General features: G+C 41.6%; 2 protein-coding genes across 3 annotated transcripts in view; both read right to left on the bottom strand.

Moving 5' to 3' along the window:
* Nucleotides 1–10,956, bottom strand: part of LOC142315607 (uncharacterized) — a 214,621-nt gene extending 203,665 nt beyond the window's left edge. Inside the window, exon 1 of the mRNA XM_075352560.1 lies at nucleotides 10,891–10,956. The gene's annotated coding sequence lies outside the window, so the exon portion shown is untranslated. The remainder of the gene's footprint in view (nucleotides 1–10,890) is intronic.
* Nucleotides 10,957–12,516: 1,560 nt separating this feature from the next.
* LOC142293615 (uncharacterized) lies at nucleotides 12,517–17,086 on the bottom strand. Of its 2 annotated transcripts, XM_075337832.1 has the most exons (5): nucleotides 17,030–17,086; nucleotides 15,142–15,233; nucleotides 13,748–13,859; nucleotides 13,285–13,451; nucleotides 12,517–12,996 (listed from the first exon to the last, which is right to left on the bottom strand). In XM_075337832.1, the coding sequence occupies exons 1-5, from the start codon at nucleotides 17,083–17,085 to the stop codon at nucleotides 12,806–12,808; spliced, it is 618 nt and encodes a 205-aa protein (XP_075193947.1). In that variant the 5' UTR covers nucleotide 17,086; the 3' UTR covers nucleotides 12,517–12,805. The 2 variants fall into 2 exon arrangements, with proteins under 2 accessions (XP_075193947.1, XP_075193948.1); XM_075337833.1 differs by lacking the exon at nucleotides 15,142–15,233 and having other exon boundaries at nucleotides 17,030–17,075.
* Between the last annotated feature and the right edge of the window lie 805 nt (nucleotides 17,087–17,891).

Below are 17,891 nucleotides of genomic sequence, written 5' to 3' on the forward strand. Positions count from 1 at the left end.
AGGTTTTTTATGGTTCCTATAATAAATAATAATCCACAGGGATATTTGTGCTTGTATGCGTATGTTTCTTTACAGCCTTTGCAACTTTTTTCTTTTTCTTCTATGCTTTAGTTTACTGTATTGGAGCAATAAGTTTTATTTTGGAAACCCACCGTATTGTCTGTCTACAATGTCTATGCAGATCTATGGGTTTCCAGGTTTCAAGGCTATAAATAAGGCTAAGATCACACTTGAATGAATGGGGTTTTTTTGGGGGGGGGTTTATGTTTTTGGTTTTTAACCTGGTAAGATGACGGTCCAGGCTAGGATCACACCAGCGTTTGATCATACTCTGTATACATATGGAAGAGTAGTAACTGGGGGATCAGACTACACGAGCTTCTTGTTTCTTACCATCAGAGGTGCTTTTCATTTTAACTTTGAATACATATAGAAATATAAGAATTTGTTGCAAAATGATCCATAACCTTTCTACTTTAAGGCCCAAATCTAATGTGAACAGATCCTTCAATGGCTTCTTACAAATGATAGATTTTTATGATTTCTGATCTGTGCAGCATATTTTTAAGGGAGAAACCTGGGTCTGAGCTCATACACGTTAATTATTTTAGCAGGATATTTTTTTTTTCCCCAATAAATATTTTGCATTAAGTATAGCTGCAGGAACAATAGTATAGCTAATAATTATGTAATATTCTGGTGTAAGATTAATAATTAGTCATGTTTAAAGGGAATCTGTCACCAGGTTTTTGCCCACCCCATCTGAGAGCAGCATAATGTAGAGACAGAGACCCTGATTCAAGATATGTCGCCTACTGAGCTGTTTGCTGTCTTTTTGATAAAATCACTGTTTAATCTGTTATCTGAGTGCTGAGCTCTGTAAAAATTCACCCACACCGCTTATTGGCAGCTTTCTGTGTACACTGTGCATAGAGAAAGCAGCCAATCAGTGGTGTGGGCGGGGGTTATGGTGAGATGCATGACAGGTGCTTTACTAGTCCTCTAGTGATAATCTCCTGCTGATCACTGTTTTATTTAAAACTACAGTGAGCAGCCCAGTAAGTGATGCATCACTGGAATCAGGGTCTCTGTCCTTACGTTATGCTGCTCTCAGGTAAGGTAATAAAAACCTGCTGGCACATTCCCTTTAATGTTTGACTGAGGGGACAGTGCAAAAAAAAAAAAAGCAGCTTGTATTTGTTTCTGAAGATGCTGCTGGATAAAGTGCCTTAGTACAGTTACCAGGCTTGCACACACTGCTATAGACTGCTCTACAGTTGGCTCATGTACACCTTGGGAATTGCTTATTTTGAATACCTAAAAGGGTCCGCTCCAGAAAATGAACATTAGTTGGTAAGCTTTGCTGTGCTTCCCATGAAGCTTATGATCTGCTATATTTTAAAATAAATATAGCTCAGTAATATTTGTATGTGTACAGCTAGACTATATCTACGATCCAAGTAAATGATGGGTTCACATGTTTTAGTCTCGTTGCGCTAGTGTGCCAAAACTGCATGTTTACAAATGCAAGTACAGGTAAAGGGCACAAGGACAATGAGCATTAACTTTACTTTTTGTGGCTCCGCCGCAGTTTTTGATAAACCGTTTGGCTCTCGGGAAGGCACCACACACTTCTGCTCAGCGGCTGGACCATGTGACTGATAAATTTACGATAACTTTCTTATATTAAGAACATTTCAGTGCAGGTTTTCTGCAATTGCTTTGTGTGCATAGGTAGGTAGATAATCTTTCTGTCTCTGCGCGTGTGTGTATACAGTACTGTTCAAAAGTCTTAGGCAGGTGTGGAAAAAATCCTCTAAAGGATGCTTTCAGAAATAGAAGTGGTAGTAGTTTGTATGTATCAATTAACAGAATGCAAAGCAAATAAATGAAAAATCTAAATCCAATCCGTATTTGGTGTCACCAGCATTTGCTGCAATTATTCAAGGTACACTTGCACACCGTTTTTGATTGGTAAAGAGACTGTTCCAAATATCTTGGCGAGCTAACCACAAATCAGTAAATGTAGGTTTCGCAAATTCTTCTTTCTCTTCATGTTTTCCCAGGCAGACTCCGATTGTCAGGTCTCTGTGGGGGCATTATACTATCATCTCTTTTGGGACTTCTTATTTAACTGAAGCTAATTCTTAATTACACTGTTGTATGTTTGAGGTCATTGCCCTGCTGCATTATAAATTTGTAGCCAATCAGATGCCTTTCTGATGGTATGCCATGATGGATAAGCATTTTTCGGTATGTTTCTGCATGGACGCCATTAATCCTCATCACATCCCCATCTCCATTTGCAGCCTCAAACTTGTAAGGAACTTCCACCATGCTTCACTGTTGCCTGCAGACATTCATTATTGTCCCACTCTCCAGCCCTTCAGCAAACAAACTGCCTTCTATTACAGTCAAGTGTTTAAAATTTTTATTCAGCAGTCCAGAGCATGAGCTGCCATTTTTATACATCCCATTTCTTAAGTTTTTGTGCTTAGCTTAGTCGCTTGGCCTTGTTTCCATGTTGAGGTTATGACTTTTTAACCGTAATTCTTCCTTTAAGACCATTTCTGGCCAGACTGAAAAGTAGATTGATTGACGTAGCTGGGTTTTCACAGGTTTCTGCCATTTCTGAAAGGAAGCAAGCATGATTTTTAGTTTGCTGCACTAAGTTTCATTGGCCATTCACTGAGTCTACTGTACTTAAAAAGATCCTGTCAGATGTAATATGCACCCAGATCCACGAGCAGTTCTGGGTGCATATTACCAATCCCTGCCTAACCATCCCTGTATCTAATAGCATTAGATAAAGGGATCTTTAGAAAAAGTATTTCTAAAGATCTTTTACCATATGTTAATGAGCAAGGGGACCAGTCCCCTGGGTGTTAGTTCCCCTTGCCAGTCGGCTCCATTAGCATGTTAGTACGCAACTGTGGGCCCCTGTGAGTGTGCTAACATGCTAATGAATGTGCAGCATCGGAGGATGATCTCAACTCTCCGCCGTCATCGTGTCAGACGGGGGATTTCGGCTCGGTGCGCATGTTCCCAGAATTTGGGTCATGTGCACTATGAAGCCGGGTGTACAAGTCCTGCCTTCAAACTGAATTAGTGCGCATGACCAAAACTATGGGGTCATGCACAATGAGCCAAAATCCAGCGTCAGATTCGATGTTGGCGTAGAGGTGAGTGAGATCATCTTGTAACGCTGCGTATTCATTAGCATGTTAGCACACCCACAGGGGCGCGCTAATGGAGCCGACTGGCAATTGCAACTAATGCCCAGGTGACTAGTCCCCTCATGAATTAGCATACGGTAAAAGATCTTTAGAAATTATTTTTCTAAAGGTTAATTTATCTATGCTAGCGTGTACAGGGACGGTTAGGCAGGGATTAGCAATATGCACCCAGAACTCATGGTTCTGGTGCATATTGAACCTGACAGGTTCCCTTTAAGCTTGCCCATTTGTTGGTGCCACTACAACAGCACATTTTGAAACCACTATCGTCTATAAAATCTTTGCCTAGTAGACTCCTTGCTCATGTACTAGACCTTCTGTTAAGCCTAGTTATGTTAACCTGTGACATGTAACTGTCTTCAACAATTTCCACTTTGGCAGTGGTTGGCTTTTCCTTGCTCAGTTTTAACCACCTACACAGCTATTTAATTTCATATGTAGGGTGAAGTGGCCATTAAATTGAAACAATCACCTGTTATATATAATTTTTAATTATACTTACTATAATGCTACATAATCTGACGTGTGCCCAGAAAAATTGATGTTCTTTCCAAAGGCAAATGTTGATCACACCAAATATTGATTTTGATTTAGATTTCTTTTGTTAATACAGTTTTTGTTCTGCTAATTGATAAGTAGAAGGGTTAATAGCTCATTCTTATGTAAGTATTCTTACTATGCAGCATTTTTTCCAACACCTGCCTAAAACATTGGCACAGTACTGTAAATTTTCTTTATTGAATTTTAGGGGATTTTTTTGTCTAATCTGTATCTTTAGCTGCACATGTAAAGCTGGGTTTACACACTGCAACATCTCAAAAGACATCGCTGTAACGTCACCGGTTTTGTGACGCAATAGCGATGTTGTTTGCGATGTTGCAGTGTGTGAAACACATCAGCGACCTGGCCCCTGCTGTGAAGTTGCTGATCGCTACAAATCGTTCAGGACCATTCCTAGGTCCTTTGTTTCCCGCTGTGCAGCATGCATCGCTACAAAGTTTCAGTGTGTGAAAGACTTTGCAGAGACTTTGTTAGCAACTTCCCTTTCAAAAGGCTGCTTATCAACGTCCCCAACAACCAGCTAGGTCGCTCTGCAGGTCCGGATCGCTGTTGAGTTGTTGGCCAGGTTTGCCTGTTTGACAGCTCACCAGCGACTTAGCAGAGACTTAGGGAGGTCGCTGTTACGTCACAAAACCGGTGACGTTACAGCGATGTCCTTTGCGATGTTGCAGTGTGTAAACCCAGCTTAAGTGTAGGTACATGTTTGGACAGCCTCCAGCGCTGATTCAGATGAGTGCATAATCAGTCTGTGAGCTATCTGTATACAAAACGAGTTGCATATGGACAGCCCACCGACCAATGCAAGTCAATGTGCAAATTCGCACATCTTTACACACGGACTGATTGATCTGTGTGGAATAAGTTGCAGCATTTCATCTGTATTTCAGATCAGATTTACCATTCTAAGTTAATGGGTGTGCAAAAAAAAAATTACATATGGGTTACTATTTGTTTGTAATGCATATTTTTTAAACTGTATCCAGTACAATAATTAACATGGGAAACTGTATTTGGCCTTTTATAAAATTGTTCATATAAAAACCAGATGTCATCCCTATGCAATCCTTATGTTAATGTTCTACATTTGTATGAGACTGTCTAATTTTGTTTTTATTTTCATATGCTCGTCTGAAATATGCCTTACCCTTAGTAGTATGACTAAACAATATAAAATATAGAACATGATTTTTTTTTTTTCTTTTTCTCTTCAGATGGGATATGTTGGATCAAAACAGTAAGGGGTACTTTGCACCCCGCGACATCGCAAGCCGATGCTGCGATGCCGAGTGCGATAGTCCCCACCCCCCGTCGCAGCTGCGATATCCTTGTGATAGCTACGGCAGCTTCACATGGACTCGCCTGTCCTGGGACGTCTCTCTGGCTGGCGACCCGCCTCCTTATTAAGGGGGTGGGTCGTGCGACGTCACATGGCAGGCGGCCAATAGGAGCGGAGGGGTGGATATGAGCGAGATGTAAACATCCCGCCCACCTCCTTCCTTCCGCATATCCTACGGAAACAGCGGTGATGCCGGTAGGAGATGTTTCTCGCTCCTGTGACTTCACACACAGCGATGTGTGCTGCCGCAGTAGCGAGGAACAACATCGGACCGTCGCGTCAGCGTAATTATGGATTACGCCGACGCTGCACCGATGATACGATTACGACGCTTTTGCGCTCGTTAATCGTATCATCGAACCTTTACACATTACGATGTCGCATGCGATGCCGGAAGTACGTCATTTTCAATTTGACCTCACCAACATCGCACCTGTGATGTCGTAGTGTGCAAAGCCCACCTAAGGGTCATGAAATACTGATGATCTCAGCTTGTCTAATATATTCCTGTAAAAACTTTTTTTATGATGTACTCAGGGCTCAGGAACCAACAACAAACTGCATCTATGGTGTAAATTTTAAATAAAAGCCTCATTATTAAATGTTTGAGTTTAACAGACAAATGTAATAACCTGAAGTCTGAATTCTCATGCTTGCGTTTCACACTGATAGCACAGATGGGGTTCATGTTCTGACAGTTTCAAACCCGAACCTTTTATGATCTGAATTTTGCAGGATTAGTCGGCAGATGTGACCAAACTTAGATGTTCTCACCAAATGTATAATTGATGAATAATTATGAGCGAGCATGCTCGGTACTTGATAGAGCATGGGGTGTGTCGGTGGTTGTGATGCTCGGCCGAGTATCGCAGGTGCTTGGATGTGTCGTTCATGAAACATTAAACACAGTAGCAGCTTGCTTTGCTGAGCCAGCTCCCTAGTGAAAAACCTTTGCAGTTGTGCCTCAGAAAATGCTCTTTATGGCTGGCTGTACGTGGGAGGAGAGCTGAGCTGCTGAATGATTGGCTTTCATTATACTAGTGACTTGCATTGAGCATCTGACCTGCTAACCTCATCATTTCGAGTACCGAGCATTTTACTGTTTGCCCATCATTAGTAAAGAAAGGTTGAACTTGATGGATCCAGGCAGTTTTCAACCTATGTGTTTGGAGTCTTGGTCTATCTGCAAGAAAACCAATTGAATGTGTAAATTGGGTTTAATGAAAAGTGCAACTCGCATAATGGAATAAATCTTCAACCCCAAAGTGACTACTAAAATGAATTATTTTGACATTGTACAATAACTTTCAGAAAAAAAATATGCACATAAACCGTTTTAGTGTATTGTTAACATGGGAATGATCAAAAGAACAGGCAAATTTGCCATAAAGCACTGTGTAATTCTAAACAGCCTATAAATGAAATAAAGGTATCTCTAATTAACAAATCTGTGCTGCAAAAAAAAACAAACTGGAAGAAGCACTTTACTGTATTTTAACAAATTTTTGATGCAGCTAAAAGGAGGTTTTTGTTATCTAAAAATGTCATCTGAAGTTTTATTTCTTTTGTTTTTGTAAACCTGAATAAAAAAAAGTACTGTTTTTTGTTTTGTTTTGTTTATTCTATTCAATTATGTGTAAGTTCACATGTGAGCACTATTTTGATTCTTTCACCAGGGCTTTTCCCAGCACACACCGTAAACATGTGAATTTAGCCAATGCCATATTGTATCAAAGCAATCCGGCACTCAGCCAGGGGAGTACCTGATAATAAGTGCATTCATTCAACACTGTGTGTAAATGATTTGTGATGTTTAGGTCAAAGATTAAACCTTCATCAACATCACACTACAGTAATACAAAAAAGGAAATATTTATAATATATAAACTGTGTAATAAATAAATAAAAAAAAAATATATATATATATATATATATATATATATAATATATATATATATATATATATATACACACACACCCCCCACCACCCCTGAATAAAAAGGTATACATGATCCATCAATAGGAACAGAATATAGGACAGAGCATAGCTAATGATTACAGCAGATGTATGTATGTAGAGGCACATACTACTAGTCAGAGACAAAAATATACAGGTAATACATCTTTGGTATAGGATGTTATTAAATAAGGAATGGAACAAATGTAGCAGAAGAGGCAGCCTCCTGCAGCAGTGGAAGCATACAATGGACCTGAAGCACGCCCAAGCCACAATCCTGCAGAGCGGCGCTGGAAGAAAATGCACTCCCATGAATACTTCACCACATTCAAAAATGCAATTCACACATTTCGTTGGGCCCTCACCGCCGCTAAACAGGATTACTTCAGAAGCCTCATATCCTCTTTAACACACAACCCTAAACAGCTATTTAATACTTTTACCTCCCTCTTTCGCCCACCACTGCCCCCTCCAACATTCCTCATCTCCACAGAAGAATTTGCTACACATTTCAAAGAAAAGATCGACCAAACCAGACAAGTCTTTTCTGCTCAACCACCACAACTCCTTCATATAACAGCCCACTGCCCCTCCCCCATAAACTTCCTCCCCACCATCACCGAAGGAGAACTTGCACATCTCTCAAAAGCGCACCTCACTACCTGCGCACTTGACCCCATCCCACCTCCTCCCCAACCTCACCGCTATGCTTATTCCAGCCTTAACCCATCTCTTCAACCTATCTTTAACAACTGGTACCTTCCCTTCTGCCTTTAAACATGCAACAGTCACACCCATCCTAAAGAAACCTTCCCTCGACCCAACCTCTACTACCAGCTATCGCCCCATATCACTACTCCCATTTGCCTCAAAACTCCTGGAACAGCATGTCCATGCTGAACTTTCCTCCCACTTCTCTAACTCTCACTTTGACAACCTACAGTCCGGCTTCCGTCCACATCATTCCACTGAAACTGCCCTGACTAAAATCACAAATGACTTACTTACTGCCAAAGCACTTCTCTATACTCCTACTTCTAGACCTATCCTCAGCCTTTGACACTGTCGACCACTCCCTCCTACTACAGATCCTCTCTTCCCTTGGTATCAGAGACCTCGCCCACTCTTGGATCTCTTCATACCTCTCCAACCGCACTTTTAGTGTCTCCCACTCCCACACAACCTCTTCATCCCGCCCTCTTTCTCTTGGCGTCCCTCAAGGCTCTGTCCTGGGACCCTTACTCTTTTCCATCTATACATTTGGCCTGGGACAACTCACAAAGTCCCATGGCTTCCAGTACCACCTATATGCCGATGACACTCAGATCTACATCTCTGGTCCAGATGTCACTTCTCTGCTGTCCAGAATCCCAGAATGCCTATCGGCTATATCTTCCTTCTTTTCCTCTCGCTTCCTAAAGCTCAATGTGGCCAAAACTGAACTGATCATCTTTCCTGCATCTCACCTACACTCTCTACCTGATCTACCTATTACAATAAATAACATCATGCTCTCCCCAGCACCCAAAGTTCGGTGCCTCGGAGTGACCTTTGACTCTACCTTGTCCTTCATACCACACATCCAATCCCTGACCACCTCCTGCCGTCTTCAACTCAAAAATATTTCCAGAATCCACCCTTTCTTCAATTCTCAATCTAAAAAAATGCTAGTACATGCTCTCATAATCTCCCGCCTAAACTACTGCAACATCCTCCTCTGTGGTCTCCCTGCCTACACGCTCGCCCCTCTCCAGTCCATCTTTAATTCTGCAGCCCAAATGATCCACCTCTCTCATTACCAGCCCGCTTCTCCTCTCTGCAAATCCTCCATGGGCTCCCAATCTTCTATCGTATCCAATTCAAACTACTAACAATGACCTACAAAGCCATCCATAATCTGTCTCCTCCATATATCTCTGAACTAATCTCTCGCTACACTCCAAAACGTAATCTCCGGTCCTCCCAAGATCTCCTTCTCTCATTCGCTCCTCACGCAACCAACTCCAAGACTTCTCCCGAGCATCCCCAGTCTCCTGGAACTCGCTGCCTCAACACGTCAGATTATCTGCTACACCCGCAAGCTCCAAACGGAACCTGAAAACTCATCTGTTCAGAAATGCCTATAACCTTCAATGGTAGAAAGGTGGATTATCGGTCTTACGAGCGCTGATAATGCACTGGTTCCATTGAAGGTTAGATTATTTTATTGTTAAAATATTTTTTATATATAATTCCCCTGTTAGTTAAATCAATACAACGCGTTTCAGCATTACATCAATGCTTTCCTCAGGTAAAAACCTGGTTTTTACCTGAGGAAAGCATTGATGTAATGCTGAAACGCGTTGTATTGATTTAACTAACAGGAGAATTATATATTATATATAAAAAATATTTTAACAATAAAATAATCTAACCTTCAATGGAACCAGTGCATTATCAGCGCTCGTAAGACCGATAATCCACCTTTCTACCATAAGCTCAATCCCCTAGAGGGAATCGGTCAGAGCTGTAGAAAGACACAGGTTATCCACTCCAAAGCGGAACTTTTAGCTGGAGAACGGAGGATCGTTGCAGACTCCAAGACCTAGAGTGCCGGGGATACTAGGAGGAACCAGCGGTCCTGAATCCGGACATCTCCACTAAAGACTACAACCTAACAGCATTGTTATCAAGGATCCAAACCCCCATCCATCCAGAGGATCTATTAAGCCAACACCGAGGTTGTGCGAGGGCGCACAACCTCACCAGGTGAGCAAATTCAAACTCTCCTTAATCTAACCTTAGACCATCGGGTACTTGTCATATGCGCTATTTCTTTTTACAGTATAACCTTCAATGATCCCACCACCGTGTGGAGCTGCCGCCCCACCACCTTGCGGAGCTGCCGCCCAACCTACACCCCACCTACTGTCTCCTCCCCAAAATCCTTTAGAATGTAAGTCCGCAAGGGGAGGGCCTTCTTCCCTCTGTACCAGTCTGTCTATTGTAACTTGTATATGTATTCTGTATGTAACCCCCTTCTCATGTACAGCACCATGGAATCAATGGTGCTCTATAAATAAATAATAAAAATGCTTAAGTCTGAAAAGAAAAACATTTACATCCTGTAAATAAATTTTCTTACCAGCTGTTGATGTTGACAGTGGGTATACATACCAATACGGGATCACCACAAGGTTAGGGTACATATGAAAAATTCACTTTATTATACAAAAAAACACAAGAAAACACATGCCCTCAGCAGAGGTATAGTACACACAGAAGGTAATAAAAACATTTAAAAAAAGCCTATGGCATAAGAAAAACCTGTCCCATTGGGAAACAATGCATACAATAAATGCCAAGTATATCAATACAATTTTTAGACATCAATACAATCTCTCCTCATGCACCATACAGATGTTAATTTGCATTGCTGTTTCACTGTTCAGAAGACAAAGGAACGAGGTACTATGTTAGCACCAAATAATCAAGATTAAGGTCTAAGATCACAGACCATTAATTGGCTACAAGACTCTATTTAAAGAGAAAAAAAAAACGTATAACGCTGAATAGCCAATAGAATAGTCCTGCACCAAACCTAATACCATACATGTATACCCTCAGTCTATACTCACTGACAGCATAATACCAGCAGATAGAAAACACCATGCAAAGTCAGGGTAACATGAGGAGAGGGTTTCCCAAGGGATAACCCCACGCGTATCGCCGCCTCTAAGGGTGGCTTCCTCAGGGGAAGAAAGAAAGCTGGTTAAAGCTTCCATGTGTACCTTATATAAAGGGAGTACATTAGGACTCACCAATACCACAGCTGAGGAATTTCATATGTCTGGAGCGTTCTGATGGCGGCCGCCATCTTGCTTAGGTCATATGACATAGAACAGTACAGCCCCAAGCTCCTACTGCGCATGCGTTAGTCAAAGAATGGAGCAGCGTTATAATCAGAGTTTTATAAGATAACACTAAGCAGATTTGTTGTTAGCATATGCTTGCACTGCGCTTATCAATCCATTCATTAGCATATGCTTTCACAACGCTTAGTAATCCATTCATTAGCATATGCTTTCACAGCGCTTACAAATCCATTCATTAGCATATGCTTTCACGGCGCTTACAAATCCATTCATACTAATTAATTACTGTTTATACAGGCGAACTTGCACGGCGCCAGTTATCTTGATCTAAGCGCTGTCAGATTGCAATTGAGCACAGCGCTTTAGTCAGAGTTTGGTAAGATAACACTAAGCAGATTCGTTGTTAGCATATGCTTTCACGGCGCTTAGCAATCCATTCATACTGATTACTGTTTGTACAGGCAGACTTGCACAGCGCCGATTATCTTAATCGCATCATATAACATGGGGAGAGGGGCAGCTTTATCTCACAACGCACAAGCGCTGAAAATAAAAACGCTGTCAAATTGCAATTGAGCACAGCGTATACATTAGTACATACCCTTATAGATATCATAAAAATCTTTCTAACAGTTGCACTTTATTCCCCAAGAATATATATTTTATTTCTATCGTTATAGTGCAGGAACAAGGGGTCACTATAAATTTCACAGCGTAGACAGACTTAGACAGAATCCATGTAAAAAGTAGAGCAGACAGAGGAAATGTCTGATGGTACAGATTGTTTTCACCCTTGGGGGATAAGTAGCCGAGCTGACAGGAGAAATATATCGCTATACACCCATGTACCCTACAACAACCTCTGTGCACAGACCTCAGCATTCGTCTGTCGGCTAAGTAATCAAGATATTGACCCTTCAAAGGGTACATTCACAAAGCCGAGTAGAGCTGTATTACCGTAACATGGGGGAATGACATATAGGCCCAGTGGGTACACAGGAATGCATCCCAAAGGTGGAAAGACAGTTTGCGCCATATTGCGCCCCAAAAACCATAACAAGTCATAGCAAGTTAGAATCATGCCAGACGTATAGGGATAATAGGGCAAACAGTGAGGGTCCAAGTTACAGAAGTTTCTCAACATAGAATGAAAGTCTCTAAACAGGCATATAGCAGATACAGCACAATTATCACGGTCAGAATGTAGTCATGATCACATTTAATCATTAAGAAAGGAGTCATTAAAGACTCCTAAAATATGCTATTTTCGGCAAATACCATGCACCAATTGTGTATGAGAATATGCAAATATGCAAATACAATTCCGGCCATAGAACACAATCCTAGAGAGGTGTTATATGATCGCACTGCCTGCATAGAGATATTTCTCAGTAAGATAGAATGAAAGCGGAATCCAATTTGCAACGAGGACCACACGTAGGACAAAAAACATTTGTCAGAGGTGCGGTAAGCAGTGCACAACAGTACCCTTGCTGTATAAGCGGAAAAAAAAAAAAAAAAAAAAAAAAAGGGTGAGATGATCACTAGAACCACGTAGAGTAAATAGTTTCGAGTAAATTCCATATACATATTTTGAACTCAACTATTGAGTATGAAGTGTCCAATGCCCGGACTGTAAACAAGATACTGTACACCCAAAGGAAACGTTTGGACACAACCAAAGGTCTGACAGATCAACCAGAGCCAAGAACACTAGCAGGAGAAAAGAATTTACTTATAAGGTTTATAGATTTTTATATAATAAGACATCAGTCCAGGATTATGGTTGGTATGATTTCTGGCGTTATCATAGTCCTTAGTCTTTCCTTCTTCTCTCCAATTCTTCCTTCTTTCCCCCATGTCACATTTTGGTTATGGTCCCCAAGATCACGTGATAACGGGGCATGACATTCCCCTGGAACCAATTGGCAGTGTAGAGAAGGTAAAAAGGAGATCTCATAGATGGGGATCGGTGTCTTCCTCTTTTCCCGTTTGTACATCCTTCCTTTCTCATCATTTGCTTGAATATCTCATCCAAGCGAGCACACAGAACTAATAGGGAGAAGAAACAGACAGAATGAGGAGATAGCACAATGTTATGGAACCCACCATTTCAAGTAGTATTGTAAAATCCAGTGTACAGTAACTCTTCGTTTAGGCCATGCGGGACTAAACTGTTAAGGGTGTATATCCATCGGGACTCCTTCCGTAGGAGTTCCTTAATACAGTTCCCACCTCTGATGTTCTGTTTCACGGAATCGACAACCAATACTTTGATTGTGTTAAATCGCCCTCCATGGTGAGTAAGAAAGTGGGCAGCCACTGAGGTGAGTACCTTACCCTTCTTTAGGTCTGCACCGGCTGTGTTGATACTTGAAAAGTGCTGTTGTACTCTCCTTCTTATCTCCTGTGTGGTTTCGCCCACATACAGTTTGGGGCAACTGCAAATGAGGACGTAAACTGCATTCCTGGTCCGGCAGTTGTAATATGCCCCAGAAGTGATTCGTCTAGGAGGAAATGGTAAGGAAATATGGTCACCAGCAACCATGTGAGGACACACCGTGCATGCTCCACAGGGAAATGTTCCTCTCAATTTAACACCAGTACCCAGGCTCAATTTCGGTCTGAAGAAATGGCTGGTAGAGAGGATACCCCGTAGATTCTGGGCCCTCCTTGCTACAAGTCTGGGTTTTTCACCCAAAAAAGGAATCAGCTTCTTATCGCTTCGCAAGATATCCCAGTTATTATGGAGCAAACCATAGAGATCCTGCCACTGATTATTAAAGGGTGTGATAATACTCACTGTTGTCTGTTTTTTCCGCATTCTTGGTTGGAGTAGAGTTCGTCGTTCCATGGTCCTGCAGGTTTGTAAAGCTCCGGAGACCACTCTCTTTGGATATCCCCTTTTGCAGAATCTGTTGGTCAGATCAAGGGCATGTGACTCAAAATCGGTGTTATCACTACAGTTCCTTATCACCCGCATGAATTGTCCCTTAGGGATACCATTTTTGACATGCATCGGGTGAAAGCTGCTGTAGTGTAGCAAGCTATTGGTCGCCGTGGGCTTGCGATATAGAGTCGTATGAATGTCCCCTTCTACCTTATTGATCTGTAGATCGAGAAACTCAACAGATTCAGAGGAAATGTTGGATGTCAGTCTAATATTCAGAATATTATCATTCAAGATGGCAATGAAGGATTTACATTGATCCAGGGTTCCCGACCAGAAAAACAAAATGTCGTCAATATATCTGAACCACCGGACCACATTGTTTTTGTACTGCTCAAGAGTGTAGACATGTAACTCCTCCCACCACCCTAAAAAGATATTAGCATAGGGTGGTGCACAACACGCCCCCATAGCGGTCCCGGACGTTTGGCGATAGTAAATTCTATCAAACAGAAAATAGTTCCTATCCAGTACTTGGTGGAGTAGATCCAGGATAAAGGAGTCATGCCTCCTGTTCCCGGTTGTTCTATTATCCAGAAAAAACGATACTGCCCTTGATCCCAACTCATGATCAATTGAGGTGTATAGGGATTCCACATCCAGTGTGACAAGAAGGACCTCAGATGGAACCTCCAACTGCGCCAATTGATCGATCAGGTGGGTAGTATCTCTCACATACGATGGGGAGGATTGTGCCAAGGGTTGGAGATAGAAATCCAAGTAGATACAAGGTCTCTCAAATAACCCACCTATCCCCGAGACTATTGGTCTGCCTGGTGGTTCTGGGCGGCCCTTGTGAATTTTGGGCAACATATAGAATGTTGGTATCACTGGATCATTTGTTGTTAAGAAATTTTTCTCCCTCAAAGTGATAATACCCTGATCGTGTGCTGCAGACAAGAATCTATCCAGATTCTTTTTAAAGATGATCGTTGGGTCTGATGGTAGCGCCACGTAACATTCCCTGTTAGATAGCTGTCTCTTTGCCTCTCTAATATACATATCTGTTGGCCACAACACTACATTCCCCCCCTTGTCAGCTTCTTTTATCAAGAATTCTTTGTTGTTCTTTAGTCCAGATAGAGTCCTTCTCTCTTCTGTGCTTAAATTGTTAGCTTTATTATTATCTAATTTAAGCTTATCAATATCTTTGCACATTTTGTTGAAAAAAATCCCAACAGCCGGACAAAGACCGAGGGAGGGTGTGGCTTGGGACAGAAGTCGTCCCGTGAAGGGGATCTTCTTACCAGTTTGTCGTTCGTTTTCCTCCAGGAGCTCCAAAAGATCGTTGAATATCTGGCGGTCCTCAGGAGGCAGTGTATCGATGAGCTCAGGTCTACTGTAAAGATATTTAAATGTAAGTTGTCGGCAGAAGAGGTAAATGTCCTTGGTTACAGTGAATTTATCCAATCTACTCATGGGTGCAAAAGATAGTCCTCTAGTAAGTAGATTGGTTTCTACTTCTGATAGTTTATATTTAGAGAGATTCACTATTTGTAGGTCATTCAGATTACCTGTTACCAATTCTGCCTCCGGCTCCTTGTTTGCCTCTGCGGAGGAGATCGCCATGGTTGAATTCTCCTGTTCTTTCTCTTGACGTTTTGGTTTCCGACGGCCCCTCCGGGTACGTTTTCTGGATCGCTTGTGTCCGTCGATAAAAAAGGATCACTAGAGGAAGGTTCGGAGGCCGCCGGGGCACTATCAGGTTGCTGATTCACCCGTCTGCGTCTGTTACCCTTGTGTGACCACCTATAGGCCCTATTCTCCGCGTAGTCACTTCTGTCTCGTTGGAACTTGCTTTTTTTGCCCTTGATAATGTCCCTTTCGTAAGTGTCGAGGATATTCCTCAATTTCTCCTGAAATGGGGCTACCACTGTTTGTGTGTCTAGCTGTTTTAGTATATGTTCTTTGTTGCTGATCTCCTCTTTTAACTGGGCAAGCAGGGAACGGTCATGTTCAATTAGCATATCCAATAATATCATTGAGCATGTTTGCAAACCCTGCTCCCATGTAATTCTGAATTGTGCATCAGTCTCCCATGCAGGAAATATTTGCACTCTCAATCCCCTTGGTGTGATCTTAAGTTTCTTATACTCCTCTAGGGTTCTAATATTCCACCACACTTTAGTTACTCTTTTATGTAGGTTAATTAGACTCTGCATAAGCTGTTGATTCTCGTCCTGCGGACTGCCTGTACCACCTGAAGCCCCAGAATTAAAAGGGGCACCAAAAATGTCTGAAGATTGACATGACCATGCTGCTTCTCTAGCTGCTAAATCCATATGTTTTTTTGTACCACAATGCAAAAACCTACTACACCAATCAACACTGCCAAAAGTTTGGCTAACAACAAAAAGGGGGGTGTGCCTCCTTCCAGAAACGGAGCAATGAATGCACCAGCACGAAGGTCAATAATTGAAAAGGAAGGGCACTACCCGTGGGATCTCCTGGTATACAAAAAACGAGACCATAAACTAAGGAAAAGAATATACCAATACGGGATCACCACAAGGTTAGGGTACATATGAAAAATTCACTTTATTATACAAAAAAACACAAGAAAACACATGCCCTCAGCAGAGGTATAGTACACACAGAAGGTAATAAAAACATTTAAAAAAAGCCTATGGCATAAGAAAAACCTGTCCCATTGGGAAACAATGCATACAATAAATGCCAAGTATATCAATACAATTTTTAGACATCAATACAATCTCTCCTCATGCACCATACAGATGTTAATTTGCATTGCTGTTTCACTGTTCAGAAGACAAAGGAACGAGGTACTATGTTAGCACCAAATAATCAAGATTAAGGTCTAAGATCACAGACCATTAATTGGCTACAAGACTCTATTTAAAGAGAAAAAAAAACGTATAACGCTGAATAGCCAATAGAATAGTCCTGCACCAAACCTAATACCATACATGTATACCCTCAGTCTATACTCACTGACAGCATAATACCAGCAGATAGAAAACACCATGCAAAGTCAGGGTAACATGAGGAGAGGGTTTCCCAAGGGATAACCCCACGCGTATCGCCGCCTCTAAGGGTGGCTTCCTCAGGGGAAGAAAGAAAGCTGGTTAAAGCTTCCATGTGTACCTTATATAAAGGGAGTACATTAGGACTCACCAATACCACAGCTGAGGAATTTCATATGTCTGGAGCGTTCTGATGGCGGCCGCCATCTTGCTTAGGTCATATGACATAGAACAGTACAGCCCCAAGCTCCTACTGCGCATGCGTTAGTCAAAGAATGGAGCAGCGTTATAATCAGAGTTTTATAAGATAACACTAAGCAGATTTGTTGTTAGCATATGCTTGCACTGCGCTTATCAATCCATTCATTAGCATATGCTTTCACAACGCTTAGTAATCCATTCATTAGCATATGCTTTCACAGCGCTTACAAATCCATTCATTAGCATATGCTTTCACGGCGCTTACAAATCCATTCATACTAATTAATTACTGTTTATACAGGCGAACTTGCACGGCGCCAGTTATCTTGATCTAAGCGCTGTCAGATTGCAATTGAGCACAGCGCTTTAGTCAGAGTTTGGTAAGATAACACTAAGCAGAATCGTTGTTAGCATATGCTTTCACGGCGCTTAGCAATCCATTCATACTGATTACTGTTTGTACAGGCAGACTTGCACAGCGCCGATTATCTTAATCGCATCATATAACATGGGGAGAGGGGCAGCTTTATCTCACAACGCACAAGCGCTGAAAATAAAAACGCTGTCAAATTGCAATTGAGCACAGCGTATACATTAGTACATACCCTTATAGATATCATAAAAATCTTTCTAACAGTTGCACTTTATTCCCCAAGAATATATATTTTATTTCTATCGTTATAGTGCAGGAACAAGGGGTCACTATAAATTTCACAGCGTAGACAGACTTAGACAGAATCCATGTAAAAAGTAGAGCAGACAGAGGAAATGTCTGATGGTACAGATTGTTTTCACCCTTGGGGGATAAGTAG

Source organism: Anomaloglossus baeobatrachus, chromosome 1, assembly GCF_048569485.1.
Source record: "Anomaloglossus baeobatrachus isolate aAnoBae1 chromosome 1, aAnoBae1.hap1, whole genome shotgun sequence".
In the NCBI taxonomy this organism is placed as follows: Eukaryota; Metazoa; Chordata; class Amphibia; order Anura; family Aromobatidae; genus Anomaloglossus; species Anomaloglossus baeobatrachus.

What these genes read in the sequence shown, in the direction of transcription:
- LOC142293615 (XM_075337832.1), bottom strand. Translation starts at nt 17,085, where the DNA reads ATGGCGGCCGCCATCAGAACGCTCCAGACATATGAAATTCCTCAGCTG. An exon ending in ATTCCTCAGCTGTGGTATTG is followed by an intron (nt 15,234 to 17,029) that starts GTGAGTCCTAAT and finishes ATATCTTTACAG; the next exon opens with TAGACCTGAGCTCATCGATA. An exon ending in CGGTGCAGACCTAAAGAAGG is followed by an intron (nt 12,997 to 13,284) that starts GTAAGGTACTCA and finishes TCTCCCTATTAG; the next exon opens with TTCTGTGTGCTCGCTTGGAT.